This window comes from Sodiomyces alcalophilus (assembly GCF_042370955.1).
Source record: "Sodiomyces alcalophilus JCM 7366 unplaced genomic scaffold ACRALscaffold_5, whole genome shotgun sequence".
NCBI lineage: Eukaryota > Fungi > Ascomycota > Sordariomycetes > Glomerellales > Plectosphaerellaceae > Sodiomyces > Sodiomyces alcalophilus.
The window spans coordinates 5307200-5331487 of NW_027263536.1; the positions used below are offsets into that span (position 1 = coordinate 5307200).

At 40.5% G+C, this 24288-nt stretch overlaps 1 protein-coding gene across 1 annotated transcript; it reads right to left on the bottom strand.

Moving 5' to 3' along the window:
* Window positions 1-21006: 21006 nt before the first annotated feature.
* Window positions 21007-22865, bottom strand: ACRALDRAFT_1034781 (uncharacterized protein; the record flags this gene model as incomplete). The annotated part of the gene is made up of 5 exons (XM_071014981.1): window positions 21007-21450; window positions 21521-22031; window positions 22093-22415; window positions 22480-22762; window positions 22822-22865. 5 exons carry the CDS (start codon window positions 22863-22865, stop codon window positions 21007-21009), a joined length of 1605 nt encoding a protein of 534 aa, XP_070874289.1.
* Window positions 22866-24288: the final 1423 nt, after the last annotated feature.

The following is a 24288-nucleotide window of genomic DNA, read 5'->3' on the forward strand; positions in this document are numbered from 1 at the left end:
TTATTAGCTAGTTCTTCCTCGCCTACTAGTCATAGGTTAATATCGGCGACTCCGTGGTATAACCTACGATTCTTTATATAATATATAACGTTATTATATTCTAGCCACGGTTTTCCTAGGAATATATCCTAATCTAGTCCCTTTACTATATAGGCAAAGACTTATTATATATAGCCGCTAATCTTAAGCTTAAACGCGGCGATCCCGGCGCTAGTAGCCGGCTTAGATATATCTAAGAATCCTTTTAGTAGTCGTCTCCTCTTATCGACTAACGGTAACTAAAGTCTTTAGGTAAAGCGTTTATTTATAATAGTATAGTAGTTATAACCTATATCTATAAAAGTATATATATATCTTCTATTTACTCGCGTTAATACTAGGGCTAAATCGCCGCTAGCTAGGTGTTTAAACGCCTCCTACTCCCGCTATAAAGCGGCTATCGGCTTTAACGCCTATTTTCGTGTTAAAGCTATTCTTTTCCCGACTCTTTATTATCCGAACTATCTAAACTTATAGCAACGTTGCTATCCCCGGCCTATACCTTTACTACACGGGCGCCCTTAGCCTTGCCCTTATCCCGGGACTTATAGTTTATACGGATATATCCCTTCTTCCTATAACTCTAGTACTCCCGGTTATCGCGAGGTTAGTTAGTAGTCGTATTAGGCCGGACCTAATTAATCCCGCCTATTATAACGTCTTTATTAGTATTAGTCTTTTAGTTCCGGGTTTAGTTCGGTATATAAGTGTTCCGGCTAGTTAGGCGTAGACCTTTTAGCCTCTAGGCGATACTCTAGACCTTAATAACCTAGCTTATATAGTTATAGGGTAACTTTGTAGTAACTAAGGCGCTACGTAGCTTCTAGCTTAGGGCTCCCTCTAGGAAAGTAATCTTCGCCGAGTCTACCTACTCGCTACTACCTGCTTAGGCGATCTGTTTTTTAAATTTTAGTAAAAACTATAAAAAGGTTTACTCCTCGCGTTATCTAAGGGAATATAGTGTAAAGGCCGCGCGAGGCTATTCGTTCTAGTCCTTATATATACGGTCTAGGTAGGTAAGGAACGACTCTGGGTCGCGGGTACCTCCTAGCCCCCCGGCGGCGTAGAAAGCTAATACTACTTACTAGGCACTCCCCTCTAAGTATAAGTTAATATAATACTATATTTCGGCTTGGTTATTAAATAAGTGTTTATTTAGTAGGAGCTTATCGCGTATCTGCTATAACTAGGTAGTGTACTCTATTTATTTTCCGCTAAACTTCGCGGGGTATAGTAGGGGCTTAGTGCGTAGTGGGCGTGGTTCGCTTAGCTTTTATAGGACTACGATCTAGGGGGGAGCAGAGGTCGCCGGGGTTAGGGGACTTACCACTAACTCGGTAAGCGTGTTTATAGGGGCTCCCTCTAAGGGGGGCGTAAGGTTAGGGGTAGGTTACTACGGGGTCTAGACGTTCGCGAGACCGTTTATAAGTCGTTAAAGTAGCTCTTATTATTAAGCTATCTATTCCTATAAGGGACCGAGCGTCGTATTAATAGCCTCGGTGATCCTTCTATCCGTCTACTTAGCTAGCTCGGCGGGGTTTATAGGACCGCCGCTTAACGGTGTGTTTATATCTAACTCTATACTAACGCAGCGCGTGGGGTTCGTAGAATTCTAGCTATATAAGCGGCTAGTTATAGGTTAATCGCATTAAGTAAGGCCGAATAATTATATTAGCTAGAATTAAGGAAAGGAAAGGAAAAGGTTTATAGAGAAGTGCAGGATTTACTAGGTTTATACGAATCCGCGGTAAGGGCAGCGCGAGGTCCGAGCGTCGGACCTACGCGTTAATTAGCGGTTCCGGCCTTATGCCGGAACTATACGTTCAAGGGGTTAACCCGTGATAAATAGGTGCTATATAGATTATATAATTCTTTACTGCTATAATAGAAATATATTACCGAAATGCTATTAGGTAACGGGTTTAAGATAGTGGTATAGGAGCTATATAGCTTTATACGCTATGGGCTAGTCTTATTCTTCTATGTAGATAGTATTATAATCCGTTTAAAAAAGGCTTTAAGAAAGAGATAGAATAAGCTATCGCGAGCCTCCGGAGGTATTACGCCCTATAAGGCGGCAGCTACTATAGTGGTTTCTTAGTATCGAGGTTATTTAGGACTATCCCTCCTAAAGGATACAGTTAGGGGAAATTTAATAGGTCCCTAATTCCTAATAGCAGGCCTATACTAAGTGGGTCATAACTCCATAAGTTCTTTTATATACAAATAACCCATTTTTCTATACTAAAACGAGGTCTCCCGCTATACAGGTATAAGCAGTTATATTATATTAATTAAACTAAACTGCGTAATTAAGGTTATTATTAACTACCTAAATACATAAATACACTCTATCTATCTTATTAGAATAGCTCTTCTAACGCCTTATTACTCTGGGCTAATTCCTCTATTCGCGTATTAATCGTACCCTTAAAACAGGCTAGAATCGTGACCTCTTCTTTGTTATCTTCGTAGATCCTATAGCTCTAACACGATGCTATAATCCTAGGCTCGTACGTATTAACACTAAGCAGGGCAGGCGGTGCCGTTAATAAAGGCGTAACTGCTTTATTCCGTTCCTTATTCTAGGTAATCTTAAACCCCGATAAAAGCCTCCTTATACAATTCCGACTATAGCCCCTAGCATAACTTAAGCTAGGTATATCTAGGGCGCCCCTTAAGCGTCCTCTGCCAGGAACTAGTATTAGATCTAAGGGTACCTAGGGACGGGTACCTATATTAGTAGCTAAAGCTTTAGTATCCCTTTCCTAATACTAATAGCGATTAAAGGATTAAAGCTTAAATAGCTTATTATCGTATAAGTAACGAGTAAGTGTATAATAGCAGGGTAAGCCGTAGGTTTAAAGGATTAAGTAAGGCAGATGATTACCTATTTATTATACGCTTAGGAGCTCTTTACGCTATAGAATGCTAAGAGCTTAAGGTATAAGCTAGTAACGAATAAGGCTAAAAAGAGACGATTATATTAAAAATAGAACGCTATTTTAACGCCTACTCCGCTCGATTATAATCTCTTATTCCTAATTCCGCTAGTATAATCGTATCTTCTAAAAGACTATAGTAAGGTTACTTATAGAAGAGTAAAGGAAGGACTTAACGCTTGCTTAGGAAGACTCTATAATCGATATCGTAAAAGTTCCGAAATAAGGGATTCGGTTTAGCTAATAGAGGACGATTTTCCTTTTCTATAGCGTGATCTAGACATTTATAGTGTAACTAACTATGCCCGCTAGGTAAACGCTATTATTTTAGAAGTCGGCTAGCTATTCGTTAAATTCTCCTTTTATACTAAAACTAATTAAGATATTCTAGGCCTAAAGGAAAGCAGTAAACTATAAGTAGCGTTTAACTTAATTACTATTTATTCGTATAGCTTCTAGGAAGAACCTCTTAGTCTTAGCGATTATATTTATATTAATATACTATCCATATAAGATTAAGTAGGCTAGCTCTATGATCGGGTCCTTTCGTAAAGCGTTTATTAGGGTAAGCTTATAATCTATAATAATATAGTATAGGTAAGGAAAATCACTACCTAAGAACTAAGAGAGGTAGTCTAAAGCCTAGACATATTAAGCCTTAGTCTCTTTAGGCAGGAAAACGCAGGTAACTTAGAACGCCTTTTAAAAAGGCGTGATACTATAGATACTAAAAAAAGGTATATTAAATCTATTAGTCTTATAGATATAATCTATTAGTAGGATATCGGGTAACTGCCGAAGAAGTGGAAGAGCTATTCGTGGAGTAATAAAGAGGCACTATACGCGGCTTATATCGTCTCGCAGGTCGCGGTAAAAAAAGCTCGAGTCGTTATTAAGTTACTATAAAAATAGTAGTAGTTAGTAGGGTTTCTAATATAAAAGGGGGGAAAAGCGATCGAGTTACCTTATAAAGCCACTAAAAAGGGCTGCGTCTAGTAAGCTTATCTTAATAGTGCCTTATAAGCAGTTTAACAATATCTATATAGGGTACTTAAAGAGGCTGCTTCCCTTCGCCTTCCGGGTTCCGAGGCCTAGTTATAATCTGCTAAGGCCGAATAGTAGTATTCTATAAGTTAATAACCTTATCCTTAAATAATAAGAGGCCCTGGGCATAAAAGGCTAGGAAGGTAGTAGCTTTAACCCACGGGTAGTTATAAAAGGAGGCTCCGTTATTACTATCACGACCACGTATCTTTTCCACTACTTACCTACTATTACGTTATCTCTTAATGTTAATTCTAAAGGGGTAGTTTATTATCTAAGTAGAGGTTTTCCTGCGCTTACTTTTATAGATTTTAGTAGATCCTTAAGGTATAGCTACCTGTCCTTTTCCGTAGCAATACATAACACGTATAGGATTACTACTATTCGGATACTAGAACTTAATAATCAGGGAGTAACCGTTAATAAAGGCATAAGTCTACATAGCTTACTAAGCCTTAGGAAGTATACTATAGATAGAGCCGGCAGGTGGCCTAGGGCTACAGGGTCGCTCTATCGCGATAGTTATAAAGTTATAGATAGTGTTAATAGAAGAGGTCAGGATATAAAAAGGTAGGCGTGTGATAATTACGCCTACTTTTACGAAAGCATATAGGCAGCTAGCTATATTATAATTTATATATAATGTAATTAAATTAGTATAAATATAACTGCTTATACCTACGCAGCGGGAGACCCCGTTTTAGTATGGAAAAATGAGTCATTTATATGTAAGAGAACTTATAGAGTCATGGCCCACTTAGTAGGAGCCTGCTATTAGGAAGTAGGGGCCTAGCAAAGTTTCCCTATAGTTATTATAACGCGATTATATCGTAAAGGTAGGATATTTATTATCTACTATATCTAACTTTAACTTATAAGCCCTATAAAGCTAGTAAAGCTATTACTGTATAAAGGGAAGTCTATTACCGTTATAAGCTATTAACGAAAAAAATAATCCGTTCTATACGCTATAGTAGTAATATGCCCGATATTATATCTATAGTATCTCGACTCTATAGATTTAATATTAACCTAAGCCGTTAGTATTATGAGGTAGCCGACTATTTAATCCGATATCTATTAGCAACGTAAACCTACGCCCTGGAACTAAGTGGAGGCGACTTTATCGAAGTGTTTACCGACGCGTCCTTTACGGATAACTTAATTAACCGTGAAAGTAGCTAGCTCTTTGCGATATGCCTATTTAAAAGTATAATAGCCTGATATACTAATAAGTAAGTAATAGTCACGATATTAATAATAAAGACGTAGATATTATTGCTTATATAAGGTGCGAAGGAATGAATATTCACGAAGAGGTTATTAGAGACGATAGGTATAATATTTAATAGTCTATAATTAAAGATACGCTACGATAATAGTTAAACGATACGTCTTATAATAGCCGAGATCGTAATACTAAATATGTGTTTACGGTATATAGATATATATAATAGCTAGTTACGAGAGGCGTAGTAGGTCGGAAGAATCAAAGTTAGCTACGTCGTAAGTGCTAAGATAATCGTAGATAGATTAATAAAAGTCCTATCTAAAGAAAAGTTTATAAGCTTTAGGAAATAGGTGGTTGTAATAAATATATAGGGACGTCGATATAAATAAGCTAGAGGAGATTCTACTGAATTATTTAGATGAGCTAGAAGAGAAGTTCGATGGAAGATATATAAACGTTAAAGAAAAATAGGATATACTAATAGAAGACGCGTATAAATAACTTTAACTAAGCCGCTATTAAATAGCTATTTAGTTAGGGTGGTATGTTATATAGGCTAGCCCGAAACGAGTACGGAACTAGTTATTCCGGATCCGAAAATAGGAGTAGGCCTGCCATAGGAATAAGGGCAGGATTTTAGCACGCAGATCAGAGATTTCCATAGGGTCAATTAAACTAATAGATCGATCGCCTAATTATGTATTTTGAGTTATACGCTGTTTGTAATAAAATTAAGGACGTAGATTAACGACGTAGATTAATGCCGTAGGTTAACGACGTAGATTAATAAGGAAGATTAATAGAAAGATTAGTAGGAAGATTAGGGTCTAGGTCTAAACTATACTCGGAATAACTCGAACCTTAAATTAAGAGTAAGGATAATCCGACTAGGGTAATCGGATATTCCGACTCGGGTCCTATATTAATAGCCGGTGATACCCGCCCGCTCGCACCGCCTATACTTAGATACTTCTATATAATTATAATTTAATTAGTCGTCGCGACGAAACGCTTAATCGACTATAGCCACGATACCGACGATATACTTATTAATTATAGCGACGATACGCTTCGTTAACTCTAGCGACGATGCGCTTAATTAATTATAGCGACGATATTCTTATAATACATTATATATATCTATAAGTATCTAGATACTAAAGGACGTATTAGCGGCTAGTATTAGGCCAGAATATTCGATTACCCTAGTCGGATTGTCCTCGCCCTAAATTAATAGATCTAAGAGTACCAGTATTTATACGCCCCCTATTCACTATTTACTATCCACTTAAGCCTAAATAAGACAGTAACGCGAGCGTGTGTATAAGCAGGATCTTAGCTATAAATATTACGTACTTATATATATTAGAGTAGGTAATCAGGATTATATAATACATAATAGAGTTATATAACTAGGGTATTAGGATTAAATAATATATAATAGGGTTATATAACTAGGGTATTAGGATTATATAATATATATCATGGATATTATTATAATAAGGTACTTAGTATAAGGATATTATATATTGTTAATACCTTAGGCTTAATAAATATAGGGGCAGAAACAATAGTGATTTAGTGGCTTAAGATATCTAGTTTTAGTTATAGAGATTAAGGCTTATCGTGAGGTATAGGTACGTAGCATATACGGCCAAGATTTTACTTATACACACGGCCCGTGTCACTTTCCTAAAATGGGTTAAGTGTACAGCAAATAGTAAACAGGGGTGTATAAATACTAGTACTCTAGATCTAATACCTAATCACGTACTTTAAGTTATACTCTATATATAATATAGAGTGGCTAATAGAGTATATATAGAATATTATTACTATAGCCTATTACTTACTTTATAAGGCTAGTAATAGTAGTAATTATATAATATATATATATACTAGTTACCTTAGCTACTTATACTATTTATACTATCTGTTTTTCTATTTAAATAAGGAGTAGGCTATATGAATACTATAATATTAATAATACTCTAGTAGCGTATACTAGACTTACTATATAATAAGATATTATATAATAGGGCCAGCTATCTATATTATATATTATTACTAATATACTAAAGAGCTATTTAGATATATATTACTAATCTAGCTATCTATCTATATAATTATATTCTATTAGAGATTAATATAATAACTAGAATTATATAGGTATTATTACTACTTTATATCTATATACTTAGTAAGGATGTATTGTTATATAGAAATAAGATAGAAAGGTAAATATTAGTAAAGTACCTGCATATTCCTAATATCCCTTTAATAACACCACGGTAGTTCCTTCTATAATATTAGTAGGCGTAGGCAGTACGCCTTGTAGTTATCCTGCCATATAACTTAATACGATTCTTTTCTATAGCAGATATTGTTCTTTTTTCATTATAATAGCTTTAATAATAAAGGTAGGCAGACTTTAGGTATATAATCTTGACGAAGCTAACTTCTTCTATAGTACTAGCAGTAGCAAGATCTTCGTCTTTTATAATTATAATAATAGGGGTAGGCGAGTTTATCTATATAATTATAATAATATTAACTTTTTCTATAATAGCTTTAATACCAGCAGTAGTAATAGTAGCAGCGGGGTCGTCTTCTTTTTCCACTCTAATAATAGAGGTAGGCAGAGTCTTATCTATCTATACTATCGTAACGAAGCTAATATCTTCTATAATAGAATCGCTCCTATAACAGGATTATTAATAATATTTATAGGTAGGCAGGGGACTTTTTAGAAAGTAAGCGGCTATATATAGGTATTTATATAACCTATATATATAAATATATATATATACTTAATAGGAATGCCTAAGTATAGGAAAATAAAAGGGGTAAAGTATATTTCTAAAGTGCCTATATATCTATTAGAATATCTAAATATATAACCCCGTTATATAACCTCCTTTATTAGTATTAAGTCTTATAGATTTCGTAACTTTATTATATATATAATATATCCTAGTATAGGTATCTAACCTTAATAACTATATAACTATAGCCTGCTAAGTTATAAATAAACTGTTGCAAACAGCGTATAACTCAATTACGTAAAATAAGCGATCGATCTGTTGATTCAATTGACTCTGTGGAAATCTCTGATCGTAGTGCTAAATTCCTGCCCTTATTCCTGCGGCAGATCCACTCCCACTTTCGGGCCCGGAATAACCCGCTCCGGACCTGCTTTAGGCCAGCCTATACGACACACCCCCCTAACTAAATAACTATATGATAGTTGCTTAGTTAACGTTATTTATAGGCGTCTTCTATCGATATATCCTCTTTTATAACGTCCATATAGCTCCTATTAAATTTCTCTTCCAGCTCTTCTAGATATTCCGGTAAGATCTCCTCTAGCTTATTTATATAAAGGCGTCCCTGTATATCCATCACTCCCACCTATTTTCTGAAGCTTATAAACTTTTCCCTGGATACAGCCTTTATTAATCTATCGGCGATTATATCAGCGCTTATAACGTAGCTGACTTTAATCCTTCTATACTGCTACGCCTCTTGTAACTAATAGTTGTGTATATCCACGTGCCGTAATTATGTGTTTAATTAAGCGATCTCCGCCGTTAGTAGGCGTATTATTTAGCTATTATCGTATCGTATCTTTAATCGTGGATCGTCGAATATCATACCTATCGCCTCTAATAGCCTTTTCGTGAATATCCCTTCCTTTACTCCTTATACTAGCGAGAGCAGCTCTGCCTCTATTATTAACGTTATTACCGTTACTTACTTATTAGCTCGCTAGGCTATTATGCCTCTAAATAGGCGTATTATAAATGCCTGACTGCTCTTACGATTAATTAAGTTATCTATAAAAGACGCGTCGGTGAACACCTCGATAGAGTCGCTACCACCTAGTTCTAGGGCGTAGGTTTATATGGCTAGTAGATATCGGATTAAATAGTCGGCTGCTTTGTAATACTAACGGCTCGGATTTATATTAAATCTGCAGAGTCGTGATACTATAAAGGCGATATCGGGGCGTATAATCACTACAGCGTATAGAACTAATCCTATCTTTCGTTAATAGCTCTTAACGGTGGTGGACTTCCTAGCGTACGGCAGTAGCTCTACCGGCTTTATAGGGCTTATAGGGTTATAGTTAGATACCGTTAATAATAGATGTCCTACCTTCACGATATAATCGCGTTATAATAGCTATATCCTCCTCGAGGGACGGTCCTGAATAACCTTAATCCTAAGGAACCACTATAATAGCTATCCGCCTTATAAGGCGTAATGCTCTCGTAAGCTTACGATAGCCTGTTCTATCTCTTCCCTAAAGTCTTCCTTAAAGCCGATCACGATATTATCTATATAGAAGAACAGGATTAACCCGCGGCGTATAAAGCAGCAGGGCTTTTACGGCACTATCTTAAACCTATCTCTTTTTAGTACTTTTATAATATACTTTTGCTATAGTAATAGAGACTCCCGCAGGCCGTATAACGCCTTCTTTAATAACAGTAATTAACCCGGCACCGCGGTCCCGGGCAGGAACCGTATATATATATCATAGGGTAGGGGGGCGTGCACGAAGGCGTTAACGATGTTATACTGTATTAAAGATAAGTCGAAATAAGCGGCGATCGCTATTAGCGATCTAAAGGAGCGACTAGCGAGCATAGCTGTATATATATCTTTTAACGAGTCCTAATACTGTTAATCTCCGCGGACCACTAATCTAGCCTTACACTTCTATAGAAAGCCGTGCTTATTAAACTTATAAGTTATTACCTATATATAGCTAAGCACTTAATACCCCTTCGCCCTGTGTTTCGGCACCGTGATCCACGAGCCTATTTCTTTATAACTCTTTAGGTGATCCCTTTAGGCTTATCGGAATAGGATTTCGTATAGGTGGTCTTTAAGGTCTCGTTAATTTCTTAGAGGGGCCGGCAGTTACTTACGGTGTATCTTACGGTAAGGTCTTTTGAGTGCCTTTTTAATTTTTAACTTTATTAGCGGCTTACTATTTAAATTACGGACTAATAGAGTATATCTTCCTGCGTTAAAAGCAGAGATCTAGACTCGGTTACTACTATAGCTTCGAAATTTAGCTCCCCCCTATTTTATAGGTATATAGCCCGTGAAAGTAGCCGCCGTAAGCCCTGCCTAAGGAGGGGTTTCTGGTAGAGTTAGAAGGTGACTTTTATCTAGGCGTTAGTGATTAATTACGGCCGTGGAAGAGTCTTTTTCTAGCTCCGGCCTCGTAGGCTCTATAAGCTCCTCCTACCGTTCTGGCCTCTCGGGCTCCATAAACGGTTCTACCCCCCGAGCCTTAAGGCCGGTAGGCGTAGCCCTTAGGAGAGGTTCGTCAACCTCGCTACCCGATTAAAGAATAGGCTTAAAGTATGCTGTTATAAACGTATCGGCTACTTCTTACGGCTCGCCTTACTTAATTATATATAACTCTAGTAGGCGGATCTAATTAACGATATCCGCTAGCTGCTTTTCCGTTAATTAACGTAAATCGTCCTTTAAGGCTTTAAGTCTGCTATTAAAATATTCTTATTCGTTAAAGATAATATTATATACACGGATAGTCCCGTTCCTTTAAAGGCTAGGAACCCAGATATAGTATATATTAGTTGAATCGTAGCCTATAAGGTAGCCGATATAGGCCCGCGGCGCTAGCCGGTTTTAAAGCTTTCTAGACCTTATTAGAGCTGCTCTGGTTATAGGAAAAGCTTTATAACTAAAGGCCCGAAGGTGCCCTAGCTATGGCTTACGTTAATAGATAACTTTAAACGGGGTCTTCTAGCTAAGGCGTTATTTAGGCGTTCTGTTTTATATATAAGCGGTAGTAGGAACGACTTTAACCTATAGGAAATCGGGTAATCGGGAGTATATTTATATAGCTTATGCCTTCTCTACGATAATAGCCTTATTTATTTATTTATCTTACTCCGCTATCTTATCTTAACCTATATATATAGGAGCCTGATTAGGCTATACGGTCCTTCCTAGATTACTATAAAGGGGAAAAGCCCTAGGGTAAAAAACCTCTATACACTTCCTTATAGTAGAGTAGTGCTACCGCGGTGCCGATATAGCCCTGATTCCGCCGTATTACGTATCTGGATTATACCTTTAGTCTAGTGGCTAACGGGAAGAAGCAGGCTAAGGTGCAGGTTAGCCTAAGTAAAAGGGTAATTAGGTCTCCTAGGGGGGTCGGTTAACCCCGAAGGGCTGCCGAAAGGCGTCTATAGGAGGACCGTAAGATATAGTCCTTTACGTCCCCGGGGGGCTAATCCCTTATTCTATCGTTAAAATAATAAAGCAGGAAGGCGCTACCTACCTCCTTCGAGGCAGGTGCCTTCTAGATCCGGTAGGCAGGGTAGGGCCCCGCCTATAATCGTAGATAGTTAATAGATATCCTTACCCTTTTCCTTTTCCTTTTCCTTTTCCTTTTTCCTATAACGTAACCGATCCCTTTATAGGTTATCCGCTAGCCACCCCTATACCTATTCCCGTGTATTTTCCGTAACGGCGCTTTATTACTAATAGCGCGGCTTTATAGTATTACTTTTCCTTTTTTCTAGTTAATTTATAGTAGCGGTATATAGTTTAACTAGCGGGCTTATAGTAGGGTTATAGTGGAGGTGGCTAATAGACTAGGTAGTTAAATAATAAAGAAATAAGTGATAGCGATAATAATTAAACTATAAGTGGTCTAATAGCGTGGTAGTGCCTTTATAGGCGCTCGCTAATACTAACTCTAGATACCACCTAAAAAGATATCGCCTAAGAAGGGTAAAGGTAAGAAGAAAGCACCTGCCGGTAATAATCGTGTATATTAGGCCGGGTCTGCTTATATTATACTATATATAGTCGAGGTGGTGCCGATAGGGGAGCTTAGTAGCTAACTTAGGGTAGGTGTTTATACTATACTAAAAAGCTTAAGGGTAAGGAGCCTAAGAATATTAAGAAATACGCTAATACTACTAGTATAGGCGCGGCCTGCGTCTAGTACGCTAATAGCCGTTAGATATACTAGAATATAAGTCGATCCGGGGTTAAGGCGGTGCCACCTTAGTGTTATCGGGGAGCTATTAGGCCTAAGCTAATAATAGGTGGGTGGGTAGTAGGTCCCCTTATCCGCTAAGAAGTATTAGTTACGCCTTATAAACTGTTACTTAGCCTTCCTAATAGTAATAGCCGCTGGCGATAATATCGCCGCTATAAGTAGACTCCTCTTAGTGCCGTAGTGGTATATTACTAACTTCTTATATAGGCCCGGTAACGACTAAAGGAGGCTAGCGCCTCTTTTATACGGGCTATTAACCGCGCCTAGCCCTTTAGTCGTGCTACCGGTAGTATTTTATTAGCGTCCTAAGGATATATATTAGCTAAGGTTAATAGAAAGCTCGATTTAATCCTGGATTATCTTATAAGTGGTCTTATTATAATAGCTTAGTAGTGCCTATGGCTAACTCCTTATAGGGCCTTAAATACGCTCCTAGTAATATTAGCGCCTCCGATAATAATACTGTTAGTAATACTATTACGGGCGCCTCCGCCGAGGAGGATAGTTTAAACGATACCTTTAAGTAATAGGGGTAGGGTAGTAGCTTTTCGGTGCTAAGGGGGTCCTGGCCTAGAATAGGCCCCTAAAAATAACTAATAATATCCCGCGTAGTACTGTGTTTATCCCGTTATTATACTAGTATATTCCTATAAGCGGTTATAATTTTAAGGGCTAGCTAAAAGTCTTTTAGCCTCTTTTACCGGAGGAACTACTTCGCGATTTCCCTAGCTTTAGTCTTATATTTAAGTGTATCGTAAAGGTCTCCCCTTATTATAAGTGGTCTCCCGACGGCCCCGAAAAGGTCTTATCGCGCTTCGTCTTAGATATTTTAGCACTAAAGGATTATATACTGAGCTATTTTAGCCCCCTTATCGCCGTAGGGGTAGCGCGGTGATTAGAAGCCGGGGACCCTGGCCTTAGCTAGGAAGGCCCTTAGGCCTAGCTTCTTTATCCGGATTTATATAAGCGCCGAGCTTTATAGTTTAAGGAGGCCTTTATATTTCCGGAGGGCGCGCCGTGTTAGGGGACGGTTCGGCGCCGTTATAGTATAGGTCTAATAGTTCCGGCCTTATATCTAGGCCCGGCCCTAATCCTTTAGGAGAGCTTTATAAGGGGTAATAATAAGGCTTCCGATCTAGGTTACTAAAGCGGTGTTCTGGGTAGTCTAGGCCAGGGCGGCCTGGGTCCTATAGTATCGGTTTAGTACCGCTAGGGCACGCGTCGCGGCGTAAGCTCCGGCTAATAGTTATTCCGTGGCCCCCTTTTCCTGGATACGGAGGACCTTCTACGTGCTAAGGCGCGAGAGGTAAAGGTTAAGAGGGGGGATAAAGGTCTCCTTTTCTAAAACCCGGATTAGCGTGGCTTTATATACCCCGGTAATAAGCTAAAGGCACCGGCTTTATACTAAGGTAATCGTTATAGCGGGGCTCTGCTTAGGGCCTACGCCGATTCTATAAATAGCTAAGGCGTAATAAGCGGCGACTAGCCGGATTACTATAAGGTAAAGACGCTATATATTAGCGAAGCTACACCCTTACGCTACCGCGCTTAGCTTAGATAGGGTATAGGTTTAGGTAGCGAGTCGGCTCTTTATTTTTTTAGTATATCTCCGAAAATCGAGTCTCCTATTAAGCTAAACGCCTAGGAAACGGGTTAACTCTAATAATAGGACCGATACGGTGCTAAGGGGGAGTAGGGTGGATAGTGGCTATCAGGACTTTATAAAAGGGATATATATACTCTTCGCGGGTTTAAATTATAGTCTACTCGCCTCCGCCTAGTCTAGGCAGGTATCCTACGCGGTAGCGAGGCGGCGCCGCGTCTATACCTTAGTCTTTCTAAAGGCTATAATATTTATATTATCTATAAACCCTATAACCGTCGATTTAGGCACTCTATTAAGCTTTTCGTAAAGAGTAGATATATAAAGGATAAAGAGGATAGGCGAGACCGGGGAGCCTTAGGGCACTCCCCTAAGGAGGTACTATAATAGTATTATTTCGCTATTAAGAAGGAGTCGTGCTAAGCAGTTATATAGGAAGCTACGGATTAGGTTAATTAGCTAGAGTAGGTAACCTTTCCTTTAAAGCACTTTAAGGAGCCGGGTATAAAGGACTATATCGAAGGCGCCCTTAATATCGAGTTAGAGTATTAATACGGTACTATTATAGGCCTAGCTTACTTATACTGCTTTATAGACCCTTTATACGGTGGTCTTTATGCTTCGGCCAGGGTAGTTACCTATTTATCCTTCCGGGAGGAGCCTATATTCCTTTACCGCGGCCACGATACGGTTAGCGAGGATCCCTTTAAGGACCTTGCCTAGGGTGCTAAGGAGCGATATCGGGCGCTAGCCCCTTATAGTCTTATAGTCGCTTAGTTACCTGCCCTCTTTTTTAAGGATCACGACGGCGGCGCTATAATACCGTGTAGGGAAGTAGCCTACTACTAGATAAGCCGTGAGGATAGTGCTAAGATAACGATAAAGGGGGGGGCCCGTATACCTTAAGGATCCCGGCCAGGAGCCTATCCGGGCCTAGTACTACCTAGGCCTTTATTTTTCGGAGGCGCCCCTGGATATCCGCGGGGGTAATATCACGGCGTACCTCCTACCCTAAAGGAAATAGCCTCCTAAGGGGGCGGGGGTTAGTAGGTTAGGGGGGGGGAAGAATTTCTAGCTAAGGACCTCGGCCTTATCTTTATACGATACTACTAGTTTACTATTACTATTATCGTAGCGGAGTGGTAGGACTAAAGGGGGGTCCGGCGGGGACTATCCTTTAGTTCGCGACTACTTTTATAGGCGTTAAAGGAGACTATTATTTTATTAAGTAGAGTATAGGAGGTGCCGCTAATATTATCGCTTTATTAACGCGGTGGTATTATTAAGCTTCCGCTCTATTTCCTAGAATTCCTCCTACCGGTTCCAGGACTTTCTAGCTATATACCGGCGGTAGAGTCTTCGGGTATTATAAGTTAGGGCGGTAAGCTCTACGTTTTACTAGGGGCGGGGGGGGTAATTATAGGATCCGGCGCGACGCTATAATACTACCTTATCGGTAAGGTTAATAAGCTCTTTAATTAGTTTATTTAATACTATATCGATTTTTTCCGTAGAGGTAAGCGGGCCTAGCTAGTAGATCCGGGTAGGGGTAAGTTAGTCTATAACTAAGGGGTTAAAGTCCTTTTAGACCTAGCTTAGTCGGTAAGGGTCCTATTACGGTATCGTGGTTATCGCGGGTACTAGTATTATATATATATAGATAATTTAGGAGTAATAGTCTAAGCTAATAACCGCTTTATTAGTGCTATTATACTTATAGTAAAGCCCCTACGAGGCCTATATAAGGTCGATAATACTAGCTCGCCGGCCTAGGCGGTGCTAAGTCGTTATACTAGGTAGGGTGACTAGGTTTAGGTCCTAACGGGTTATAAGGTCTAGGAGGGCATTAGCTCTAAGGTAGTAACGTGGCGGCTAGGACTAAAGGGGGTGGTAAAGGTTAAAATCGCCGATAAGGATATAGCGGCCTTATAGCGGTATAGTATCGAGGGTATCGGTAAGTAGAATATTCTAAGGCGTCCTAGCGGATTAATAGTTCTCGGAATATATAGACTAGACTATAAGGGCGTTATCTCTGGTTCCGAATATAACCGTATAGGAGTTATAGTAGGCCCGCTATATCTATATATACGGGGGGTGCTTTTTATATATATAAAGGAGGGCGTGGCTACCTCCTTAGATTAGTCGGTAGGCCCTATAAGAGGGGTAAGCAGGGCTTTTCGTGAAGGGGTTAAGCCCGGGCTCTTAAATCGTAATTATATTATACTCGGCGTAGTACCGGAGTAATAGCTCCCTCCGCGCCTACTTCCTCCTTATATTCTATATAAGAACGCGGATACCTATTATTAATTAGAGGGTTAAGGGGGTTAGGCTAAGGCCGGTTTAACGGCTACGGCTATTACCGTTATTTAGTTCCGGAGCTCCTATTATAGTGTTTTATATATACCGTATTAGATTATATATATACTTATCTAGCCGGGTACTAGGGAGCCCTCCTAGCCCCTAGTTTTTTTAAGGGGGCGGCCTTTAGTTTAGCGGGTTATAGGTTCTTAGCTTAGGGGCTAGGAGAAGTTTAGCTAGGGTAGGCTCGGTTAGTACCGCGAGTATACTACTTTAGTTTAGCGGGTAAAGTTAAAGTCTTATACTCGGTATTTATAGGCTTTATATATCTTCTTTAATTCCTTTTTTAGGAGTAGGTAAGAGTTATTAAAAGCCTTATAGTTACCGTTATAGGCTATACACCTATAGGGTTAGTCCGGTGCCGCCGCGTTATATTATCTAAGTCCTTATTAGTATATTAATTCTGGTTTAGTATAGTAGCGGTATACCCTCTTTATTACGGCGTAGCTATTCGCCTAGTAACCGAACTAAAGGTATTTATAATAGCGGAGGGGGCTAAGGTCTAGGTTATAGGGCTTATAGATATAGCTACCGCCTTTAAAAAGGAGGGTATTATATATAAGGCTCGCGGCGCTTTCCGGAGTAGTTAACTCGATTAGTAGTAGGGTAACCCTTCCGGTGCTATAGCGGGGTAGCCGGGTATAAGCGCGGAGGATATTCGCCTTAGGGTTTATAGCTTATAAGGATACTAATAGTTTTTTTTTAGATAATACGCTAAGGGTATTACGGGGGATAGCTTTTATAAGTACCGGGTAGGTCCTAGTAGCTAGGGTCGCCCCTTTACTAAAGGCCTTTTTAACCTAAAGCTCCGCCTAGGTGGATTATTATTATACCCTTTTAGTAAAGGTAAGGTAAATATTACCGCTAAGTAGCTTTTATACCACGGCGGTGTTATATCGGGGGGTTATAGCGTTTATAGCTTAGATAATCTTTTTAAGGGTCCGGTTTTATAGTTATTAGTCCTTAGGGAGGTCCCTATAACGGATAATTAGCTTTTAGTAGTGTTTAGCGGGTATTACTTTAGGGGGGGCGGGGTCCCTTAGGGGTACTATAGCGGCGTAGGCGGTAATAACGGCCTAGGTTAGTTTAGCCCCGCTTATCCCTTTATAAAGCTCCTCGCGGATAGTCTATTTTATTATTATATAAAGCCGGGCTACCGGTATTATAATAATAGCGCTATAGAGATACCGGAGTGTTAGTAGTTCTTTTACTAGCTCGATAACCTAATTAATCGTGTTCCTATTAGCTAGTAGATTCTGGATTACCGCCTCGACTCTAGATATATCTTAGTTCGGGGGCCGCGGTGGTCCCCTTTCGGTCTCGGTTTAGTTCCGCGTAGTATTTTAGCCCGAGGGGGGCGGTTTATCGGGTTATCCCTATATTTAGGGTAGGTGGGTCGGGGGAAAATTCTACGAAGTTAAGGTCGGAACGATCCCGTCTATCGCGTCGACTCGCGATACGGCTATAGCGCTGCCCTTACGGCGTCTCTACGACGGTATCCCGGGGGGGAGGCGGTAGTTATCTTCGGGTTCCTAATAGTTTAATCGATTTTACTCGCGTTACGCGCTCGTGGCTATCGAAAAGGCCGAATCGTTATTAATTAGGTGTTTTAATCTTAGAGTATCGATAATAGCCTTAGATTTTTCGGTACTACTAGTCTATACAGGGGTCTCTATTAAAAAGGACTCTAGCTAGATACTAAAACCCTTAACTACGCCCTGTATTTTAAGCGATTATATTAGTTTATTATTATACTTAAAGACCCGTACCTGCCGGTTAAATTAGCTCTAAACCTATCGGATATATTAGTTTATAACTATATAGATTTCGGAGGCCCTCTTTAACGTTATAACGTAGCAGGCCACGAAACCGCTATATCGATCCGTAAAGAATATAATCCGCACGTATCTATCGGCGGTTAGTAGGATATCCGTGAAATCGATCGCCTACCTCTTACCGGCGTAGCTTAGAGCTATACGGGTCCGCTAGCTAATTTAGCGGCTTATCTTCGATTAGGTATAGGCGTTATACTCTACTATTCCTGGTCCCTTTAGTTTAACGCCCTATAACTACTCTTTTAGCTATTTTATTATATTAGGGCCAGTATACCCTAGCCGGAGATACTATAGATTACCGTCGGCTTAGCTAGCTACTCTCTTAATCGGTTTTCGGATTAGTAGACTCGGGGCTAAAAGAGTAGTAGTAGCGGGGGTGTTAGTGACTAGAAATAGCTTTATAACGGTTTAATCGTAGTGGATACTTAGCTTATAAAGGATTAATCGGTTATAGCGGCGTATATAATCGTTCGGTGGCTCTTAGTCCTACTAGTAACCGTTCTGCTATATCTTCTTATTAGAGACTAGGTTATAAATAAAATCTTTATAGTGGGCTACGTCTTTTAACCGGAACTTTATCGGGCCGGCCGTTCCTTTTATTATAATAATAACGTCTTTATATCCTTAAATCGGCACTATTATAGTGCCGGCGATTATAACGTTATCGGGACGGGCCGGTCTATAATCCGTAAATCTGCTTCTATTATAGAAAACGTAGGATATAGCACCTAAGTCTAATATAGCGGACTGCCGTAAAGGATATACAGCGGCTAAAAGAGCGGCCGCCGGAGCTTCTAGCCGGCGTGGCTCGGAACGGACGGTGTTTAACGCCTTACCTTACCTTTCACTAGATATATTTATATGCTTTTCTAGCTTCGTGGTCTCCTTAATTTTAAAGGAGACCTCGTTATTATTATCGGTTACTTTACCGCCGCTACCGACTTTATTATTATCGGTCACTTTAAGTTCGGTGGCGGCGGCTCTTATAGCCGTATATAGTCACGCCTCCTTAAGGACTTTGTTATTATTATCGCTGTTACTACCGCCGCCGCCGCCGCTGTCGTTATTATCAGTCACTTTAAGTTCGGCGGCGGTAGCAGCGATCCTCTTCTTTTTATTCCGGGACCTAATTTTCTCCACGGCGTTCTATAGGTCCCGGTCTATCCTAAGGGACTTCTCCACGAGCCTCTTAATAGGGTCGTTAGCTTAAAAGCCCTCTGGCGCTAACTCTAGGAATAGAATCCAGTAGCCCTATAGATCGTGGCCGTGCCGGTAGCACGCGGGGTACTTATCCTTATAGAAGAGTGATTACCGGCGCTTAGAGCTTATACGGTTAGTAGACTTACTTTTAGGATAAGTATTACGGCCCTATTAGGCTCCGGTCCGGTTATTACTCTGGTTAGCCCTCCCGGTCCGTTATAGCCTTTTATTATTATTACCTTCGCCTAGGTTTAGGGCCGGGAAGGCTATAGTTTTATGGCTTTAAGTAGGCGGTACGTTAAGTTATTCCGCCGCCTTCTTCCCTTCCGCGATAAGGGTTATCGCTATTACTATTTTAAGGTCTAGCGTTACTTCCTTTATATCTACCTAGTTACCTAGGGCAGGTCGTATAGCGTTAAAGAAATCGTTAATCTAAATCTCTCGGGGCTTATTATATATCCTAACGTTATAATAGTCCTAGAGCTAGTCCTACTAATCGTCTAGCTAGGCGCCCACCTTCTAAGGGTTAGTAGGCGGCTTATTCTTATATATATCGTAGTTCCTTTAGGAGTCCTTTATACGGGTCGCGATATAGGGTGCGGTGTTAGCTTATACTACTACGTAGATCTTTTCGGGGGTCGTGCCCTTTATTAGGGCCTTCCGTCTTTTCGCTATAATAGACTCTTCTACCCACTTAAGTATACCGTTTATACCCTTCTAATAGGTCTCGTAGTCCTTATGATCTTCTTTATATCGGCGGTAGTCTTCGGTGTAGGCGGCCTTGCCTATAACCGTTAGCTCGGAGATATTAATAGGTTACCCGTTAACGTTAGCGATAGAGGCGTAGGAAGTAAATTCGGGATAGGTGGCTCGTAGCGGCCTAGGGGCTGGATCGTTAGGGCGTAGAAAATCCTAGACTCCGTTACTACGGGCCCTGACTTTATAGAGGCGCTTCTATAGCTCCTAGTCTTCGTGGCTTATATAGATTGTCGTATTAGAGGTTATAGTTATAGCTATAGGCAGCTCGGCGTAAATAGCTTTAAAAGGTTATCGAGTAAAAATAAGACTCTTAATTATTATAAACAGTGTATAACTTAATTACGTAAAATAAGCGATCGATCTGTTGATTTAATTGACTCTGTGGAAATCTCTAATCGTAGTGCTAAATTCCTGCCCTTATTCCTGCGGCAGATCCACTCTTACTTTCGGGCCCGGAATAACCCGCTCCGGACCTGCTTTGGGCCAGCCTGTGCGACATAAACCACTTAGACTATACAGGTTAATATGTTATGCTAGTAAGATTACTAGAGCCTGTTATACGGCTATATTGTATTTATATATATTTAGGTGATATAAACCCTTCTATATCTGTCTTTTATACTAGGAAGTTCTAAGAATACTGGCCCGCGCACTATGACCACCCCTGTCATAGTGTTAACAGAGTGGCCACCCTCTGACCTATAACCCCCCCTGCCCGGGTAGGTACCCAAGATACACTCCGATTCCCCGGCAGACGGCAAAGGAGATAAAAAGACAATGAGGGAACGTGCATTAAATCTGATAGCGTAGATTGAACTCAAAGGCACATCCATTAATTTGCACGGAGAGCTGAGACTGAGCTGAGGCTGAGGAGTGAGAACTTGGTCCAGGTACTACAGAGTAGAAAAAAATCAATCCGAACCAGTCCAACGACGCACTCACCCAGCATGAGAGACAAGTTCATGGACAATATCGTTCTTGACAGGATCGTAGGACGAACAAATCTGGTAAGGCAAGGGTAACTCCACATACTCGTCATCAGGGCCTTCGGCGACATTGAGATTAAGGCCTGATGATTTGCTCGAGAAGATCTTGGCCGAATTGCTTGCCTTGCTCAAGTAGATTTGCGCGCCATCGATTTGATCCATCATGATAGTGGGAACAACTCCCAGAATCTGCAGGGAAAAATTCTGAGACTTGATGACGTCTACGGTTGACACCAGTGTGTCTACGATGAGGGAGGCGCGGTTGGAGTTCTCGATGGTGACCGCGTTGGCTTTGCCCTTGACGATGATCGTCGTAGTGTTGCACCTGCTGATTAATATCGATTGGGAAATTGCCGCTTCAATCTCAATAGGCTGCGGTTCTCTGTCAAAGTTCTCCTGACACGACCGTTAGCGAAATCTGTACGAGAGACACTGGAGGGAGTTCGGCCGTTATGGATTCGCCTACAATGATCCATTTGTTGCCCTCGAGTTCCTTCTTTGGGGGTTTCTTCACTCGCATGCTCTGTGGTTTCGGCTTCTTGCCGGGGGCGGGACTCTTTCCTCTCGGGGTCTGACTTCCGCCCACCGTTGACTCAGCGCGCAGAGAAGGATTCTTGTGTGTCATCTCAGAATTGTCCACCTTGCGGAGACCTCTGGTTACTTGATCGCCCTTGTTGAGGTCGGAGAAGACAGCGTCTAAACCTGCCTTGGGTCTGCTGTGTGTAGTGGCCTCGTATGGGATATCGAGGGCAGGAGCTGGACCAGGTGGAGGTGGTGGCGGAGGCAAGCCTCTGGTAGACGGCATGTGGGTCGATGAAGCGAGTCCAGTAGTCTCGGATAGAGACTTTAAAACCTCCTGAACTGGCCTGCCTTCAGGATTCCAGGCAATACCGTCGGGAAAATGCTGTTTGACATAATCTCTGAGTTGTCGGAAAACTTCATAGAATGCATTGACCCATTCTGTTTGCTGCGGATCCCTGCTTCAAGGTTAGCCCGATGGGATAGTTTCTCAGGTTAACGCCACCGGCCGGCACGCACTTGTTTTTTTGCTCTGTCAAAACTCTGTTTCCAAAGAACTGCGCTGAGGCAAGGGACTCTTCAACATGCTTCCACGGTCGGTTATCAATGGTCACCCAAGCCAGTACGATGATGCCTTCCGCGACAGCGCTCAGCTGCGCGAAAACCGCAGAGCCTCTGTTGGCGTCCTTGACATTTGTCACAGCAACGAGTGCCTCATTGATGGGCTTAAGGATCTCCTGATAGACATTTATCTCGGCTCCATTGAGATCTGGCTTGCGAGCCTTAGTGGTGAGGAGCAGAAATTCCCGCTCTGCCTGGAAGCCTCGCAAAACTTGGGAACCCTGTAAGCAGTTCCTGTTAATTACTTATAGTGGTCCGATATTGAGTTGCTGCGTTCCAACGAACCTGTTCTGCGACCAGGCCGCCGAGTTGGTCGCTGAGTTTAACATATTGCTTGACGGTGTCGTTGATAAAGGCGTCAAATTTTCCAATTGATTCCGGCAGTGAGTCTGGGATAGGGGTGGCTATCGCATTGGTCGTTTGCCGTGAGTTTTTTGGGGAAAGAGGGGTCAACACCTTGAACGCCGCAGGAGGACATGAGGCGAGATGTGGGCCACGGGGCTGCTCCTGAGGAAGCTCAACTGTGGAAGAAGCGATGTCTTCAAGCCTTGCAGTGGCAGCCTCGAGCCTGTTGGGAATACTCATCAGTCTCTAGAATTGAGTATTGGGACGCGGGACTAAACGTACCTCTTGATTAGTGTTGTCAGATTGTGCATATTATTCGTAGACATGGCGGGCAAGTAGCTATGACAATACTGTGACTGGCGTTCCTAGCAATAATAGATGAGGTAAGATGCTCAGGTTATGGTTTGGGATGACCGTCTCGAAAGGCACTGGGGCTAATGCGCCGGACCTATAACTCGATAAGAGGTTTAGTGAGTAAGCAAAAGTGATGAGTAGGTGATCTATATCCAAAATACCATCACCAGAGCCTTATTTTAACCGTTCGAGTATAAATACAAATCACTTTACGACAACTAATTCTAAGCTTTCGGGAAACTCAGATTTATAGAGGGGAATAATTAACTACAAGGAATATCCAGTTATATCCTTTTAATGGTTTATATACTAACTCCTAGCTACGACTTAACCCTCTATAATACTAACTTAATCAGAGCCTCTAAAAGCTCCTTTTTAAAATCGTTCCATACCTCCATCGCGGTCTGGCAAAGCAACTCTTATAAGTTCTACGTAGTGCTTAGTCGCGATAGAGCAGGATATAGTAAAAAGATTTCTCTTTTAGTAGTTTCTATAGGTTTTCGATAGGATTAAGATTAGAGGAATATGGTAGCTAGTTTAGCTTTATAACCGTATTCTATTAACTCTATAATAGTAACTTATTGTAAATAAGATATGCCTTATATATAATAGTACTATCTTAAACGAATTTACTACCTGGTTTATATACTATAGGAACGGCCTCTTTAAGCGTGTATAAGATAATAGCTACCATAACGTCTCTATATAGCTTATTAGAGTCCTTAGAAAGGCGGTTATATTAATACGCCTATGATATAGAAAGGTGCTCTAGAATATCTGTAAATAGCATATAGACTTATTATAAGGCTAAGTAATATTCTACCTAAGTCTTTTTCTTAATAAACTATCAGTCAAGGTATAATATATAAATAAAGTTATTATATAGAATGACAGAAAATCTATTTATTCTTATCTGTATATTAGCATATAATTATAGGTTTACCCAAAAAGATAACCTCTTTCCACTACTTTATGGGCTTAGATATATAATATAGACACTATTCTAGGTGTATTTTCGCATGCCTTAGAGTTAAAGTCTGGCGGCGTAGAGTTAGTAGTAAAGGAAGCCCTCTAAATAAAGGTATTGTGAAAGAGTAAGTTTTAAATCAGGAAAGCTAAGCTTAGACTTTAAATCCGTAGATAATATAAAAGCAGTGGTAGTAATAGAACGTATAATACCCCTTTTTTCTATACTATCGAAGGCCTAGGGGCAGCTAGACTATAGTTTTAACTGGGCTGATATTTTTATTTTGTAGCAGCTCGCGATGCTCTATATAGACCCTGGCGATATATAGAATTCAATCGCGACTACCTTTTAAGTAAGGTTACCACGATATGCCTATATAATTAGTGTGTGTGTGTATGTGTGCGTGTGTGTATGTTTCTATTTAACGT